This window comes from Hoplias malabaricus, chromosome 7 (genome assembly GCF_029633855.1).
Source record: "Hoplias malabaricus isolate fHopMal1 chromosome 7, fHopMal1.hap1, whole genome shotgun sequence".
NCBI classification, from domain to species: Eukaryota; Metazoa; Chordata; class Actinopteri; order Characiformes; family Erythrinidae; genus Hoplias; species Hoplias malabaricus.
Genome location: NC_089806.1, coordinates 2,357,247 through 2,375,732, shown reverse-complemented (window position 1 = coordinate 2,375,732; position 18,486 = coordinate 2,357,247). Strand labels below are relative to the sequence as shown.

Below are 18,486 nucleotides of genomic sequence, written 5' to 3'. Positions count from 1 at the left end.
GGTCCGAGGCAAGAGGTTGTTTTATGACTGCCCATCCTCCAAAACTGGTAACTATGAAAATTCAGCATGAGGTTAGAGAGAGTTTCAGATCCTATTTCACCCATCGGAGTTGGATTAATCCAAAATCATAAAAATAATCTGCCTATTACATCCTTACAGCACTACATTACCATGTTTTTTCACACATTGGAGAAAATTACGTTTCCACTGCAGTGATCTCCAGATCCAAAAATGTTAAACAATAATATAAAAATAAAAATTTTTAATAAAATTGTTCTTTGAAAGATGTGCCACAACTTAGTAACTAACAGAACAATATCAATATCCCGTGTTCACGTGGCTTTCCTCTGTTATCTTGGAATTCTTTGCATGGTGAAAAACACACGTGGATAGACTCCTCAATAGTGAGTGTGTGTGTGTTGGACTGGTGCCCCTCCAGGGTGTGTTCCCACCTTGCGTCAAGTAATTCCAGACCCACTACGACCCTGAACAGGATACACGGCTACAGATAATGAACTAATGAATATTAACACTTGGTCATTTCTGAAGCTCAAAGTTCCCCAGACATCAGTATGACAATAACAGCAGGCATCCGGCTCTTTCTTAATGTATTTATGAATATTTGAATCCAGCTGTCCCAAGATACTCCCACACTAGGTACAGTGGTCCTGCTTCGGTTCTGGGTGAAGGCACTGATGTTGTTTTAGAGAACTGTGTCGAGAAAAACTCTTGCCACACTCTGAACAGGAATAAGGTTTCTTTCCTGTGTGACTGCGATGGTGTCTTTGGACATTAGACAGACTACTAAAACTTCTCCCACACTCTGAACACTTATACGGTTTCTCTCCTGTGTGAACGCGCTGGTGTTTTTGGAGAAGGCTCTGTGAATGAAAACTCTTGCCACACTCTGAGCACTCATATGGTTTCTCTCCTGTGTGAATGTGCCGATGACTTTTTAGAGAATTCAAATGACTATAACACTTTCCACACTCCGAGCACTGATATGGCTTCTCTCCTGTGTGAATGCGCTGGTGTTGATTTAGAGAACTATGTTCATAAAAACTCTTCCCACACTCTGAACAGGAATAAGTTTTTTCTCCTGTGTGAGTGAGATGGTGTCTTTGAACACTAGACAGTCTATTAAAACTTTTCCCACACTCAGAGCAGTAATACGGTTTCTCTCCTGTGTGAATGCGCTGGTGTTTTTTGAGAAGACTTGGTCCATGAAAACCTTTCCCACACACTGAGCACTGATACGGTTTCTCTCCTGTGTGAATGCGCTGGTGCACTTCGAGACGACTCTGTCCATGAAAACCTTTCCCACACACTGAGCACTGATAAGGTTTCTCTCCTGTGTGAGTGCTCTGGTGTTCCTTTAGAGAACTGGGTTGAGAAAAACTCTTCCCACACTCTGAACAGGAATAAGGTTTCTCTCCTGTGTGAGTGTGCTGGTGATATTTTAGATGACTCAGTTTAATAAAACTCTTCCCACATTCTGAACAGGAAAAAGGTTTCTCTCCTGTGTGAGTGTGCTGGTGACTTTTTAGAGAACTCATTTCAATAAAACTCTTTCCACACTCAGAGCACTGATACGGTTTCTCTCCTGTGTGAAGGAGTTGGTGTCTTTGGACATTAGACAAACTATTAAAACTTTTCCCACACTCTGAGCACTGATACAGTTTCACACCTGTGTGAATGTGTTGGTGTCTGTGGAGATGAGACAGACTATTAAAACTTTTTTCACACTCTGAGCACTGATATGGTTTCTCTCCTGTGTGAATGCGCCGGTGACTTTTTAGAGAACGCATTTCAGTAAAACGTTTTCCACACTCTGAGCACTGATATGGTTTGTCTTCTGTGTGAGTAAATCTGTGTCTTTGGACACTAGACAATCTATTAAAACTTTTCCCACACTCTGAGCACTGAAACAGTTTCTCTCCTGTGTGAATGCTCTGGTGTTCTTGGAGGTGACTCTTTTGAAAAAAACTCTTTCCACACTCTGAGCACTGATATGGTTTCTCTCCTGTGTGAATGCTCTGGTGTTTTTGGAGATTACTCTTTTGATTAAAACTCTTTCCACACAGTGAGCAGTCATATGTTTTCTGTTTGTCTGTAGTTTTCTCTGTTGTTCCAGCAGATGTATCACTACGGAGAGTAGATGTTGTTGTTTCTGGAGAAATGGTGCCTCCACACTCTGTATTTTCACATGTAATCTCTCCCGATTTCCACATTGTGTTATATTCATTTGATGAGTTTTTGGAAGATAGGTAGGAATGTCTTAGACACCAGGAGCAGGAGACCACACCAAAAGAGATGTTTTTCTTTTCTGGAAGTGAATAAGGAAAAGGAAAATTAAAAATCAAATTCAACAAAAGTTATAAAGTGGTAACAGTAGTAGACTGTGCTGCAAATATGATTTTGACACTCCAGTGTTTTAAAAGCCCAGTGAAGACAGGGTGGGGGTGGGTGGAAGTGTAAACACTGGTCTGTGACTGAATTATTTCACCTGAGGGGAGATGATCTACTTCTATCTCAGATGGACAGTTCTAATCAGTGACTACATTCCAGAAAATACAGAGACCTGTCACTGGACTGGTGCAGGTTGGGGATATTTCTCACGTGTGTCACATTAACTGATCAGAATAGTCGTGTTCTTAGTGTAATCAACAAGAATAAGCAATAATAAGATAAAAAGGTACCCTAAGCTGGGGATAGTTAGCAGTAGAAAGGGTGTTTGCATATGTATAACTATTGTAGGAGCCTAACTACATTTATTTGTATTATTTTGTTTTTTGAGGGGTGGGGGGGGTAAATACACTTGTGAAAGACAAACTCACGAGAGCTCACAAGAAAGAGATTTGGTAGAAGGAGAGTTGGAGTGATAGGTGTTTGATCTCAAGCTTTTTTTTAATGGAAACTCTGTAAAAAGCTGTATTTCTCTTCTTGTATCAATGATCCTTGAAGAGAGGTAAATTGTTAAAAGCTTAATGATCACTTCTGCAGATATTCTTTCTCAAATCTTTTATTGTAGAAGTGAATTAAAAGACAAAAAGAGTGTTTAGAGCATCAAAAAAAGGCTTTATACTCAGTGAAAACATATATTAAAGTCAAAAACCTGCTCTGCATGGATTAAATTCTACAGTACTGTAATTTTTTTACTTAAAGTGGGGAAATTATACTAGATATGGAACTCAACAAAGTGAAAAATGGATATCAAAAAATGTGTTCACTTCAATCATTTGCACAAAGAATTTTCTGACTTGAATTTTATATATGTCTGAGAAAGAATTTTTGGATGATCAAAGAAGTTGGTTTGATTCCAAAAATAAATCAATCATTTTATGAAATGTTTTGAGCAGGCTGAAGAGTGTGATAGACAAATAACACATGGATAGAAGGTCGACGTTATCAGAATGAGAGGTTTGCCATAGAAAAGGAAGAAGCTGATTGGTATGTACACAAAAGACTAAGGGCTGAAAGAGTTTTTTGCCTATGACTACAACATAGCTGAAGCTTACATAAAGGAGGCTTTGGACTGGCAGATTTTAAGCTCGAATTTAAGCCAGAGGATGGACTACAACCTTTCACATTATTTCTTACTGTTTGTTCCAGTAAGCCCTGTATTTATTGCAAGGGTGAACAACGTGGACTCGTAGTTTACAGAAAACCTAAGAGCAAGTCACATAATGAAAAGATTGAATTTCTGAGAAACACAGGTCTGTGTTTTGCATGTTTGAAACATGGTCACGTGAGTAGTAGCTGCAGAGAAAATGTTCAATACCAAGAATGCTCTCGCATGCATCCCACACTGCTGCACATGAAAACTAGAACTACGAAGGATGAAGCTGCAGCGGAAGGCAGTGAGCAGCAAAAGTGGAGTCAGAGGTAAAGGGTATAATATCATCAAATCAGTGTATTTAGAAAAAAAAATGTGCTATAAAAATTGCTGGAAAATGTATTTTCACTCAGAAAAGGAGTAAGGCAGGGCTGCAGCCTGATTCCAACACTGTTTCACATCTACATTAATGAGTTAGTGGCACAGCTGGAGCAGTCTGCAGCTCCCGGTCTTGCTCTGCAGGATATGGTGGTGAAGTTCCTGCTCATTCCCATCTCATTCTGGTGTAAATTATTTGTGAAAGGCATCTGCATATTTGTGAGAAGCCCTGCATGCTGAATTCTGTAGATTAATCCAGATTATCTCTGACAGTAAAAAAGTAGCTCAAACTGGAACTGCAGGGGTCCATAGCACAGCTGCTCCAATGGGACGCTCGGGAAGAGACACACATGAGGGTAAGGGCCCCACGCCCAGTGCTAAGTGTGGGCCAAAGAAGTATAAACCCCTCAGCATTGGGCTGTGGAGCAGTGGAACTGTGTTCTTTACAATAAGTCTCAGCAATGCTGGTGGAGGACCACCTTTTTACCTCATAAACCCAGTGTATTTTTTAAGATAAAAACAAAATGGCGCCAACGATAGTGGCAGCATCTTGAGGTAGCTCCGTCTCTTTGTATTTTTGTATAAGTCTTTGTTTACTTTTTTTTTATCTTGCAACTTTTTAGTTACACACCTTGAGGAGTGTTTTATTCTATCCTATGGATATAATGGACAGCAAACTTGTGTACACAAGGAATCAGCTGATCGCACTACGGAAGAATGCTGGTAGACTTGCCGTGCGGGAATAAAAGTGAAGACAAGGCGGTGGGAGAAGAAGTGGAGATACAGTTCCTTCGATGGTGATGGGAAACATGAACTCTCTGGCTAACAAGTCTGATGAACTGGCTGCCTTGGTAAGAAACCAGAAGTTATACAGAGAGTGTAGCCTGCTATGCTTTACGGAGACATGTCTAACTAGCCAAATCCCCACTGTTAACGTTGAGCTGCCCGGCTTCAGTGTAGCTTGCTTGGACAGACTGTAAACTTTCTGGCAAGAAGAAAGGAAGTGGACTGGTGATGTACATTAACAACAGATGGTGCAATCCCGGACATGTTACAGTGAAGGAGACTGTATGCTGTAAGGATGTGGAGTTACTGGCGGTCAGTCTTCGACCGTACTACATGCCGAGAGAATTCTCGCACGCCATTGTGGTGTGTGTTTATGTTCCGCCACGTGCTCTTCCGGACAGAGCGTGTGACGTCATCTACTCAACAATCGCAAGGCGGTAAACTCAACACACTGATGCCTTTTTTGCGATCTCGGGCAATTTTAATCACATAACATTGGACTCCACTCTCACAAATTTCTACCAGTCTGTCAACTGCCCTACTAGAAAAAACAGAACAATAGACCTCATGTATCCAAACTTGAGGGATGCATACAGAGCCACGCCCCTCCCCCCGCTAAAAAGTCTCTAAAAAGTCAGACCACAACCTCATTCATCTACAGCCAGTGTACCAGCCCAAAGTACAGAAGCTACCAGCCACCACACGCACTTTCAGGAAATGGACACCTGAAACAGGTGAGGCTCTGAGAGACTGCTTCGGACCCACAGACTGGAGCGTGTTACAGAGTGGTGAGGACCTAGAGGAGGTCACACATTGCACTACTGACTACCTGAACTTCTGTATGGACATTGTTGTTCCCACGAGAACTGTACGCTGCTTTCCCAACAACAAGCCTTGGATAACCAATATGTCGATTTTGATATTTGTTTTAGGTTATAAATTATTTTTAGCATTTAGTATTTTAGTATCATGTTCTATCTTCTACTGTCTCTTATGCACAGTGGAATTTTTTTGCTTTATAGTAGTCCATTGCTGTTAGTGCTTGTTGTATGTGATGTCTGTAAGCTACTGAGACTTTGAATTTCCCCTGGGGATCAATAAAGTATCTATCTATCTATCTATTTTCAGAAACAGAGATTTACACAACGAGGACAAATAGTATGATGACAGTCGACCACCCCACAGTCCCAGCTAAGAGCTAGCATTAGCCTCCTGAGCTGAGTGTGGAGCAGCTCCCACATTTCCCCCATTCTCCATCTTCCTTTTCAGAGAGAGAACATGTGTCCCCCGTTTCTGTGAGAGTGAGTTCAAACCCAGTGTAAACAGTGTGGAAAAGTCTTACAGAGATCTTTACCTTCAATAAAACACCTCCTGATTTATCTCCAGCTCACAGCTCTCCTTCTGCTCCTCACTCACACAGTCCCCGCCCACAGCACTGCCCCCTACGCTCTCATTAGCTACAGCTCCACATAGCAGTGCTCTGATTGGCCCTCAGCACCACTACAATATAAAATAAAAGTCCCCTCCAACAAGTAACAGGACTGGCTGAGCCAGTCACGGTGTCAAACTAAAAGTCATTTAGGAATAAATCTCATCTGATTCACTCGTTTTTTCAAACGTGTCCAAACTCTGACAATATTTTTGTCACAATAATGTTAGGCCAAGAGTTAAGGCTGCTTTTTTACTTGGAATTGCTAGATATTCATGTGTACATACATTTCTTTATATGCCTAAGGTATGTGGGAAAAAATAAGTTCCCCTTCTATTCTATGTATTCTATATTCTATGGTCTGAGTGTCAACAGTTTCTCTTGGGTTCTTGATTTTAAGCTTAATTAAATACTCTGAGCAAATAGCAGTTGTCAATTTCATGTTTTTGCTGGATGTCCACCAAAGCTTTGAGCAACATCACTTAATTACGGGTGTTAAATTAATAATTGATAGGACATATGTTTAACCATCTGGAGTCTGCACTCCTGGCTGTGTTAATCATAAAAATTCAGAGAAAATCTGTAACAATTGTTTGTTGCAATGTATTTAATTAACATTTCTGTAAATGTTTAATCTTTATTTGAAATAGAATATTTTACCTTAATGCAAGTTTCAGTGACTTGGACATTTTTTTTACTAGTGCATATACATATATATCATGTTTTATGTAATATATATAGTAACTGTACAGTATCATACATGTTGTAATGTAAAATATTACCTAAAAACCCGCCAGAATAGGGTGTCAGACATTCATTTCTCATTGTAAAACAAGCTACAAACATGTTTCATATCAAAACCATATGTCCTCACATATAATTATATAAGGTTTACCCAAAGGTTTTATAGTTTTCTTATAGGAGTTCCTTATATGTCATGATTTTTTTTCTTTTGTACAAATGTGGCCATAATCATACACAAAATAAATCTGACTTATAGGGAACATATATAATGTGTGCCTTATAAGAAACAGTGATTTTTTAAATATGGGCAGTCTGTCTTTCAGAAATATCATTTTACTTAAACAGATCTGCTTCTTCTGACTGACAAAGTTACCTCTGCACTTGAAGACAATACATTTGCTTGTAGTATTTTTATAGACTTTCAAATGATTTTAATACCTTTAATGATCATAAATTTACATTAATTTAGTCTTCATGATTTAACGAATAACTTATTAGAAGGTATTTTTCAAATAAAAGGCAGTTTGGCTCCATTAAGGTTTGTTATTCTAATAAACCTAGATTTCTTTGTGGGGTCCCACAGGGATCTATTTTTGGACCAGTATTATTCTATATTTATATTAAAGATTTGTCTTATATTTTAAGTATTCTGTTTCCAATAATGTCTGCAGATTACACCACTCTATTTCTTTCACATTCAAATTTCAATTTCCTGATTAAGAACGTAAATTTTAGATTCCCTTCCTGGATCCGAGTAGAATCCAGACCCAACACGACCCTGAACTGGATAAACTCTTACAGACAATGAATGAATATTAATGTTTATTAACCTGTAAAAACTCAGAAAAAAAATCTGAAACCCAATAAAGTTTCCCAAAGTTTCCCAATATCAGTGTCTTCACCTTTTTCTTAATGCATTTATGAGTCTTTGAATGCTGATGTCTCAAGGTAATCCCACACCCTGTGCAGGTTTCCTGCCTTTGTTATGGGTGAAGACGCTGATGTTTCTTGAGGCTCTTCTGTTTAGTGAAACTCTTCCCACACACTGAGCACTGATCTGCTTTCTTTCCTGCGTGAATGCGCTGGTGTTTTCGGACATTAGACAGAACATTAAAACTTTTCCCACACTCTGAGCACTGATACGGTTTCTCTCCTGTGTGAAGGCTCCAGTGTTCTTTTAGAGACTTGTGGTGAGTAAAACTCTTTACACACAGCAGCATGACAATATCAGTGTGTCTTCGCCACTTTCTTAATGCATTTATGAGTCTTTGAACCCTGATGTCTCAAGGTAATCCCACATTCGTTGCAGGTTTTCTGCTTCTGTTTTGGGTGAAGGCGCTGATGTTTCTTGAGGCTCCTCTGTTTAGAAAAAGTCTTCCCACACTCTGAATTGGAACAGGATTTTTGTCTTGTGTGAGTGTGCTGGTGAGTTTGGGCATAAGACAGACTACTAAAATTATTCCCACACTCAGAGCAATAATATGGTTTCTCGCCTGTGTGAATGCACTGGTGTACTTTTGGAGAACTGTGTAGAGAAAAACTCCTCCCACAATCTGAACAGGAATAAGGTTTTTCTCCTGTGTGAACGCATTTGTGTATTCGGAGATTACTCTTTCGAATAAAATCCTTTCCACACTTTGAGCACTGAAACGGTTTCTCTCCTGTGTGAATGCGATGGTGTATTTGGAGGTGACTCTGTTGAATAAAACTATTCCCACACAGTGAGCAGTCATATGTTCTCCTTTTGTCTGTAGTTTGCTCTGTTTTTCCAGCAGATTTATCACTGTGGAGAGTAGTTGTTGTTTCTGGAGTAATGGCACTTCCATACTCCGTATTTTCATATTTAATCTCCTCTGATTTCCACATGGGGTGCCATGGTGGCGCAGCAGGTAGTGTCACAGTCACACAGCTCCAGGGACCTGGAGGTTGTGGGTTCGTTTCCCGCTCCGGGTGACTGTCTGTGAGGAGTTGGTGTGTTCTCCTCGTGGCCACGTGGGTTTCCTCCGGGTGCTCCGGTTTCCTCCCACAGTCCAAAAACACACGTTGGTAGGTGGATTGGTGACTCCAATGTGTCCGTGTGAGTGAATGTGTGTGTGTGTCTGTGTTGCCCTGTGAAGGACTGGCGCCCCCTCCAGGGTGTGTTCCCGCCTTGCGCCCAATGATTCCAGGTAGGCTCTGGATCCACAGCAACCCTGAACTGGTTAAGGGTTACAGATAATGAATAAATTAATGAATGACACCAGGAGCAGGAGTCAACACCAAAAGTGATGGGTTTCTTCTCTGGAAGGGAAAAAGAAAAAAGAAAATTAAAAATGAAACATCAAATTCAACAAAAGTTATAAAGTGGTAACAGTAGTAGACTGTGCTGCAAATATGACTTTGACACTACTGTGTTTTAAAAGCCCAGTGAAGACAGGGTGGGGTTGGGTGGAAGTGTAAACACTGGTCTGTGACTGAATTATTTCACCTGAGGGGAGATGATCTACTTCTACCTCAGATGGACAGTTCTAATCAGTGACTACATTCCAGAAAATACAGAGACCTGTCAATGGACTGGTGCAGGTTGGGGATGATTCTAACATGTGTCACATTAACTGATCAGAATAGTCAGGTTCTTAGTGTAATCAATAATAAGATAAAATGTAAAGACACTCTGAGCTGAGGATAGATAGCAGTACAAAGGGTGTTTACATATTTATAACTGTATTGAAATAAATACCAGTGGATTTCACAATGCTATGATAATTACATTTTACAATTTCAACAAATCTTTTCCAGAATGATGTTTATCCATTTTCCAATATTGACATAATTACTTGTTTATTCACTTCCACATTAAACGGTGGCTATGTTTCCAAATTGTGTTTATACACATGCTTTATATTCCAAAGACACACTTCAGAATGAGTAAATAAACTCAGGACCCAGTGAGAGCATCTTTCCCTCCAGTTCCCTGTAAACAAAGTAGAAAAGATCTTCACAGAAAACAAGCTCTGTGCACGTGTTCTGTGGGATGTGAATGTCTAGTCTCTGATTGGTTGTTTATGAGGATACAAATTGTAAGATAAATTCTTACTATCCGTGTTCAATGCAGGAGAAACCATTATTTCTCTATGTTTTAATCAAACAGTCCAGCGCTGGAAATTCACCCTATTCTTATTAATGCTGCTTTCCATTTACATCGTGCTGGGAGCTGGGAATGACATCACACCAAAGTTGACCATATTCCAGTTAAATTTCAGAAAACACTATGCCTCTGTTAGAATGCTAGTTGGTAACAGCGCATTGTGAGATGTTTTATGTTTTTAAACACCATGGAAAATCATTCACACACAGAGAGTGGACATCATCGTGTGTACGATTTAAAGACACAAAGCGATAGTAGCCATCCTTTTTTAAATTAGATTGAATTCAGGGCTTGTAAATCTCCAATTTAAATATCCTACTTGTAACTCAGAAAATCTGAAATCCGAGAGAGAGAGAGAGAGAGAGAGAGAGAGAGAGAGAGAAATTGTTGTTTCCCACCTGAATTCCACAAATGCACACCCAGTGATGAGATACTAATAAAGCCTCTGTGAGTTCAGACAGATTGTTCAGGGTGAGATCATCTCAGACTTCATTTTTAAAAGAAGTACTTGAGGTGGAGCTCCATCAAACGGTGGAACACCACACAGGTATGGCAAGCTGTTTTAGACTAAAATGATGCCTGCGTCCTAACTCCATTTTTACTGTTAAGAACTCTAATTCAAGATCTCTCTACATATCCATTATTAAATTCAGACTAGTCACATTGCCAGGACATATCTTTAATGTAATTCTGACTAGCCATATTTCTGTATTGACTTACATTGAATTCCACCCTTTCATATCTGTAATTACATGTTTACTAGTAAAAAATACTAGTCCACATATCCATAATTGAATTCTGACTAGTAAAAATGCTAATTCAATATCTCTCTAATTTAGTTTTTACTAGTAAAAATATGCATTAGAAATAGAGATCACGTATGGAGAGTGTCAGTTCAGAAGGATGTCTGGGGAGGAACTTTCTGACACTTTCAGCAGGTTTCTAAATAAACAAGTATATTTTTACTAGTAAAAACTCAATTAGTATTTGTATCACTGGTGTAACTTGTATGTTACGGTATGATAAGCTGTTTTAGCCCAAAATGACACCAGTGATACAAGTCCTTTTTACTAGTAGAATTCTAAGTAGAGGTATCTGCAATTATATTTGTACTAGCAAAAAATGTTATTTCAGATATCTACAATGCAATTCTTACTGGTAAAAAGTCCTGGTCCACATATCCATAATTAAATACAGACTAGTAAAAATGCTAATGCAAGAGCTCTCCGATTAAGTTTTTACGAGTAAAAATATACATTAGAGACATGTAAGAGTTCAGATCTGTAAAATATTATTTTAGATATCTACAATTCAGTTTTGACTAGTAAGAATTACATTATTGATATCTTTAAAAATATAGTATTTTTGTAAGGTAAGGTATGAATCACATATAAAATATTACACCTGGGCTAATATGTCATAAAACAACAAAAAACTAAACCTATTCAGAAATTTCAGTATTTAAACATACGATAATACTGTTTGCATTTAAGTTGAATATAAATTGAATTAATATGCAAATTTTGATTCTGATTACCAATATACATATATTTTATGTTCAAGAAAATACGTAGAGACATCACAACAGGCAAACTGAAGTCCTGCAGGATGTATCTTCATATGTACCTTAAATTTTCCTTACGTTTGAAGAGCCAATTATCAGAGAGTATCTCAATTTTTGATGAAAATCATGTAAATGTTTAGCTAAATCAAAACTGATTTATTGGTCAGTGTATCATTTCATTAAATCATTACAATGTCATACAATGTATTATTTGTAATGTAACAAGCAACATGCTTTACGTTTTTGAAAACAGACAGAGGCTATAATAGAAAGAATTTATGAAGTCACACATTGGGACAGAGCCGACCTAAACAGAACATCTTACATTTTCGAGGTTTTAACACTTGAGGTAAGACATCTGTGATGGGAAAATGCAATCTAACATTGTAACGAGATAATAATGATGGTAATCCACCAATATACCCTATTAATGTCACACACCGATACATCATGATTGAAGTGTGGAAGTATAGAACTTGTTGTGCTTTAGCTCATGACCATAAAGTACTTTTAGTACATAAATGTACTCAGGACATGACCCTGGAGTGGGGAGGGAAAGTGCTTAACATTGCATTTCTGTATTTAAATTAGAGAGGTAAAATATCTAGATAGATGAGAGAAGTCTAATAAATATGTTCAAGAACATCCTGAGTGGAAAGCTTGACCTAGCCGTCTGCAAACATTATGCTGATGAGAGAAAACAAGATAACAGAAATTTGTATAGCACAAGATGCCAGTTTGGGAGTGTCTGGGATTTGAGCAATGAGAGATGATGTAATAATGAAAATTGGTGTACGTGCAACAAATGTTTGAATAAACTAGAGATTGGAGTGAACAATTGACTATGTGTCTTTATTCCTCTGATTTCTCCTCGGGCCTGAGAATCATTTTAAAACTTGGTCTTCTTTCCTGGTGGCGCTTGGGCAATTGCCATAACAACATCTATTTTAAAATTGTTTCAGTACATATATACACTGAAGAGCCACAAAAACAAAATGTTTGATTTAATTTAGCATCTTTTTATGTGTCATGCAGATAGCCATCTTGATCCTACAGAAGACAGAGGGCTTCAACAGGTTCCAGGCCCAAATGGCCTTTATTACAAAGGGAAATTTAGAATAATGATTTCCCAACAGTGTAATAAGTCTCTTCCATTTACACTTTATTCAATATTTTACACTCCCTTTTTTACACCTATTTTTATAATTGGAGATTTTAGATCACTTTTATCATACATTGTCACGATTCTCAGGGCAGACTGACGGAGGCGGACGCACTTCCTAAAACACAGTGAACTTTATTTAGGAAAGAATAACAAAACAGAGAGATAACCTAGACATAGCCAAAAGGAGCTAAGCGAACTAAACTAGGAGGTAAAGTAAAATAGACGAAGCCTAAACACGGAGTACTAAACAGACTAAATCTAAACACTGAGTGCTAAACAGACAGAGAAACAGACTCAACATAGACATATAACTAAATAGACAAACCTGGACACAGAGCTTAAACAGAGACCTAAACCTGAACACGGAGAGCTAAACAAGAGGAAGTTATACAAGGGGACTTAAATACTTAACACAGACGAGACACACCTGAGACAGATAACGAGGGGGCGGAAGAAAGGCGGGACATGGGCAGAGACATGAACAACAACAAACAGATCCATGTGCTGAGAGAGCACATGGCAGGTAAAACACATGACAGGACGAAGGCGTGACATACATTTACAATTTATATACATATATTTTACGCTATTTCACATTTGATTGGAAGTTTTAGAACAACCTTTCATATATATTTCATATATAAATGTTCCCAAAACACCAATACATCATTTTATAAATTAATTATTTTATAAATAATCACAATCTCTTTTTCTTTATAATTTCACCACAATAAATACAATTTATTAATTTAAATATATATTTTGTGTCTTTCAAACAATCCCAAAACAAGAAATAAAGCAAAAACACAGAATTCTTAGCAGAAATTGCTCATCCGGGTTTACGTTGGTACAACCACACCACGCATCTCAAACAGATAACAAGAATTTTCTGTGGACAGGATGGAAACAAATATTACATACAGGAACATTTCATGGACTTTAATTTTGACAGAGAATATAGTCAGATTTTGGAAACTTTTGAAAAAAATATATTATTTTTAGATGAGGTTTATTTCTTATTTAAACGACTTTTAGTTTGACACAGAGTAGCTCAGCTGGTCCTGTTACGTGTTGAAGGGGACTTTTATTGTATGTTGTGGTGGTTCTGTGGGCCAATCAGAGCACTACTGTGTGGCGCTTCAGCCAATGACAGCGTAGGAGGCGGTGCTGTGGGCGGGGACTGTATGTGAGTGAAGAGAAGGAGAGCTGTGAGCTGAAGCTAAATCAGGAGGTGTTTTACTGAAGGTAAAGGTCTGTGTAAGACATTTCCACACTGTTTACACTGGGTTTGAACTCACTCTCACAGAAACGGGGGACACATGTTCTCTCTCTGAAAAGGAAGATGGAGAATGGGGGAAATGTGGGAGCTGCTCCACACTCAGCTCAGGGGACTAATGCTCATAGCTGGGACTGTGTGGTGGTTGGGTGTCCTCATACTTTTGACCTCGTTGTGTAAATCTCTGTTTCTGAAAATACACTGGGTTTATGAGGTAAAAGATGGTCCTCCACCAGCACTGCTCAGACTCATTATAAAGAACACAGTTCCACAGCCCGATACTAAGCTTCGTTGTTCTCAGTTATAGTGAGAGGCAGCAGTAAAATGAAATGGCATATTAGGTACGGGTGCCAGTGGTATATACCAAAGGCATTACATTTTTTTTTGTATTTGTGAGAGTGACATAAAGTAGTGTGAAAAACTGTTTGCTCCCTTCATAATTTTTTTATTCATTTATTTTTCATGTTTGTCATTCTTAAATGTTCCAGTTCATCAAACAAATTTAAGCATCAGTCACGGCCAACACAAGTAAATACAAAATGCAGTTTTTAAATGATGGATTTTATCATTAAGGGAGAAAAAAAAATCCCAACCTTCATGACCCTTTGTGAAAAAGTGCCCCTAAACCTAATAACTGGTTGGGCCAGCTTTAGCAGCAACAACTGCAATCAAGCGTATATGGTAACTGAGTCTTTCACAGCGCTGTGGAGGAATTTTCTTTGCAGAATTGTTGTAATTCAGACACATTGGAGGGTTTTTGAGCACGAACCGCCTTTTTAAAGTCATGCCACAGCATCTCAATAGGATTCAGGTCAGGACTTTGAGTAGGTCACTCCAAAGTCTTCACTTTGTTTTTCTTCAGCCATTCAGAGGTGATTTTGCTGGTGTGTTTTAGATCATTGTCCTACTGCAGAACCCAAGTTCATTTCAGCATGAGGTCACGAACAGATGGCCAGACATTCTCCTTCAGGATTTTTGTGGTAAACCGTGGAATTCATGGTTCCATTTATCACAGAAAGTTTTTCCCAAAACCTTTTTTTTCCATTTTTCACTGAAAGTATTTTCCCAAAATGTTGGTGATCATTAAGCTGTTTTCTGGCAAAATTGAGATGAGCCTTAATGTTCTTTTTGCGCGGCAGTGGTTTTCATCCATGCAGGCCATTTTTGCCCAGTCTCTTTCTTCTGGTAGAGTCAGTTGCTGACCTTAACTGAAGCAAGTGAGGCCTGCAGATCTTTGGATGTTGTTGTGGGGTTTCCTGTGACTTTTGGATGAGTCCTCACTGCGCTCAAGTTAATTTTTGTGGCCGGCCACTCCTGGGCGAAGGTACACCACTGTTCCATGTTTTCACCATTTGTGGATAATGGCCCTCACTGTGGTTCACTGGAGTCCCAAAACTTTAGAAATAGCTTTATAACCTTTTCCAGATTGATAGAGCTCAATTACTTTCTTTCTCATTTGTTCCTGAAATTCTCTGGATCTTAGCATGATGTCTAGTTTTTGAGGATCTTTTTTTCTACTTTGCATTGTTAGGCAGGTCCTATTTAAGTGATTTCTTGATTGAGAACAGGTGTGGCAGAAATCTCAGGTGTGATAAACCACAGTTATGTTTTTCCTTTTTTTCATGTTTAACACTTTTTCACACAGGGCCATGGATTTAGGTTTGGATTTTTTTTCTCCCTTAATAATAAATACCTTCATTTAAAAACTGCATTTTGTGTTTGCTTGCATTGCCTTTCACAAATATTTAAATTTATTTGATGATCTGAAACATTTAAGAGTGATAAACATGCAAAAAAAATAATCAAGGGGGCAAACATTTTTTCACATCACTGTATATTCCATTGTGGAACATCTGCCAGTAGCCTACATTTAACAAGCACTTTGATGTTTAAATAGACACTTAGCTAACAGTTGGTGCCAAATCCATATTACTAGTAAATATGTATCAATGGTGTCATTTTAGTCTAAAACAGCTTGCAATACCTGTGTGGCATTCCGCCGTTTGATGAAGCTGCACCTCAAGTACTTATTTTAAAAATGAGGTCTGAGATGATCTCACCCTGAGGAATCTGTCTGAACTCCAAGAGGCTCATATACTAACACTGTAGTGCTGGTTTCAGTTGAACTCGGATGTCAGGTTTTCCGAGTTACCAGTAAAATATTTAAACTGGAATCTCACCAGCCCCTGAATTCAATCAAATTTGAAAATAGATGGCTACTATCTATTTGTGTCTTTAAATCGTACACACAATGATGTCCACTCTCTGTATCTGGACGATTTTCCATGGTGTTTAAAAACATAAAACATCTCACAATACACTGTTATCAACTAGCATCTCTAACAGTTCTAACAGGAGCATAGTGTTTTCTGAAATTTAACTGGAATATGGTCAACTTTGGTGTGATGTCATTCCCAGTTCCAGCATCTTACGATGTAAATGGAAAGCAGCATTAATAAGAATAGGGTGAATTTCCAGCGCTGGACTGTGTGATTAAAACATAGAGAAATAATGGTTTCTCCTGCATTGAATATGAACAGTAAGAATTTATCTAACAATTTTTTTCCTCATAAACAACCAATCAGAGGCTAGACATTCACATCCCACGGAACACGTGCACAGAGCTTGTTTTCTGTGAAGATCTGTTCTACTTTGTTTACAGGGAATTGGAGGGAAAGATGCTCTCACTGGGTCCTGAGTTTATTTCCTCATTCTGAAGTGTGTCTTTGGAATATAAAGCATGTTTGGAACGACACAATTTGGAAACACAGACACCGTTTAATGTGGAAATGAATAAACAAGTAATTATATCAACATTGGAAAATGGGTAAACATCATTCTGGAAAAGATTTGTTGAAATTGTAAAATGTAATTATCATAGCATTGTGAAATACACTGGTATTTATTTCAGAAGTACAGAATACTTTTACTACTTTATACCTTTTGTTGAAATTGACATTTCATTTTTTTCATTATTCGTTTACACTTCCAGAAAAAAAACATCACTTTTGGTGTTGTCTCCTGCTCCTGGTGTCTAATTTCTACCTATCTTCCTCAATCCCACCAAAAGAAATATAATACAATGTGGAAATCAGAGGAGATTAAATGTGAAAATACAGAGTGTGGAAGCGTCATTTCTCCAGAATCTACGTCAACTACTCTCTACAGTGACACGTCTGCTGTAAAAACAGAAAGAACCACTGGCAAATGGAAAACATATGACTGCGCACTGTGTGGAAAGAGTTTTATTCAACAGCTTCACCTCCAAATACACCATCGCATTCACACAGGAGAGAAACCCTATTCCTGTCCAGAGTGTGGAAAGAGATTTAATCAAAAGAGTAATCTCAATATGCACCAACGCATTCACACAGGAGAGAAACCGTTTCGGTGCTTAAAGTGTGGAAAGGATTTTATTCAAAAGGGTAATCTCCAAATACACAAACGCGTTCACACAGGAGAAAAACCTTATTCCTGTTCAGACTGTGGGAAGAGATTTGCTCGAAACAGTTATCTAAAAGAACACCGGAGAGTTCACACAGAAGAGAAACCATATCACTGTCCAGAGTGTGGGAAAAGTTTTTATAAACAAGGTCATTTCCAATTGCACCAGCGCGTTCACACAGGAGAGAGACCGTATTACTGCGCTGAGTGTGGGAAAAGTTTTACTTGTCTATCTAATGCCCGAATACACCAGCGCACTCACACAAGACAAAAATCCTGTTCCAGTTCAGAGAGTGGGAAGAGTATTTCTAAACAGAAGAGCCTCAAGAAACAGCAGCACCTTCAACCAAAACAGAAGCAGAAAACCTGCACCAAGTGTGGGATTACCTTGAGACCTAAGGATTCAAAGACTCATAAATGCATCAAGAAAGAGAAGAAGAAACGCTGATATTGTCCTGCTGATGGCTGGGGAACTGTATTGAGTTTCAGAATTGACCAAGTGTTTTACTGGTTCATAAACATTTATATTCATTCATTCATTCATTTATTGTCTGTAACTGTTTATCTAGTTCAGGGTTGTGGTGGTTCTGGATTCTACTTGGAATCAGTTGGCACAAAGTGGGAACAAACCCTGGAAAGGGCGCCAGTCCATCATAGTCACACATTGACTCACACTCACACCTATGGACGCTTTTGAGTAGCCAATCCACATGCGTTTGTGGACCTTGAGAGGTATTCTAACAAACCCACGCAGACACAGATAACATTAATATTGCTCTGTTAGTCACTAAGTTGTGGCACATCATTTAAAGAACAATTCTATTTAAAACAGCATTGTTTAACATTTTCAGATCTGGAGATCACTGCTGTGGAAACGTCATTTTCTTCAATGTGTGAAAGAACATACTGTAACACGGGCTGTTCTTTAGACTTTTCCCCAAGTGGAAGGATCTGATGGTTACAGATGAACCCGAGTGTTTTGGAAGAAGAGGCAGATGAATCTGTTGTTCGTGGATG

The 18,486-nt window shown here is 38.5% G+C and overlaps 3 protein-coding genes across 3 annotated transcripts; 1 reads left to right on the top strand and 2 right to left on the bottom strand.

Annotated features, from left to right (window-relative positions):
- Positions 1 to 279: 279 nt before the first annotated feature.
- On the bottom strand, positions 280 to 6,147 carry LOC136701609 (zinc finger protein 420-like). The gene is made up of 2 exons (XM_066676235.1): positions 6,075 to 6,147; positions 280 to 2,326 (listed from the first exon to the last, which is right to left on the bottom strand). The coding sequence occupies exon 2, from the start codon at positions 2,229 to 2,231 to the stop codon at positions 654 to 656; it is 1,578 nt and encodes a 525-aa protein (XP_066532332.1). The 5' UTR covers positions 2,232 to 2,326; positions 6,075 to 6,147; the 3' UTR covers positions 280 to 653.
- Positions 6,148 to 7,876: 1,729 nt separating this feature from the next.
- Positions 7,877 to 8,759, bottom strand: LOC136701980 (zinc finger protein ZFP2-like). Its single transcript, XM_066676786.1, has 2 exons — positions 8,139 to 8,759; positions 7,877 to 8,095 (listed from the first exon to the last, which is right to left on the bottom strand). Exons 1-2 carry the CDS (start codon positions 8,757 to 8,759, stop codon positions 7,877 to 7,879), a joined length of 840 nt encoding a protein of 279 aa, XP_066532883.1.
- An 8,348-nt stretch (positions 8,760 to 17,107) lies between these two features.
- On the top strand, positions 17,108 to 17,917 carry LOC136701979 (zinc finger protein 239-like). The gene has a single exon (XM_066676785.1). The coding sequence runs from the start codon at positions 17,108 to 17,110 to the stop codon at positions 17,915 to 17,917; it is 810 nt and encodes a 269-aa protein (XP_066532882.1).
- Positions 17,918 to 18,486: the final 569 nt, after the last annotated feature.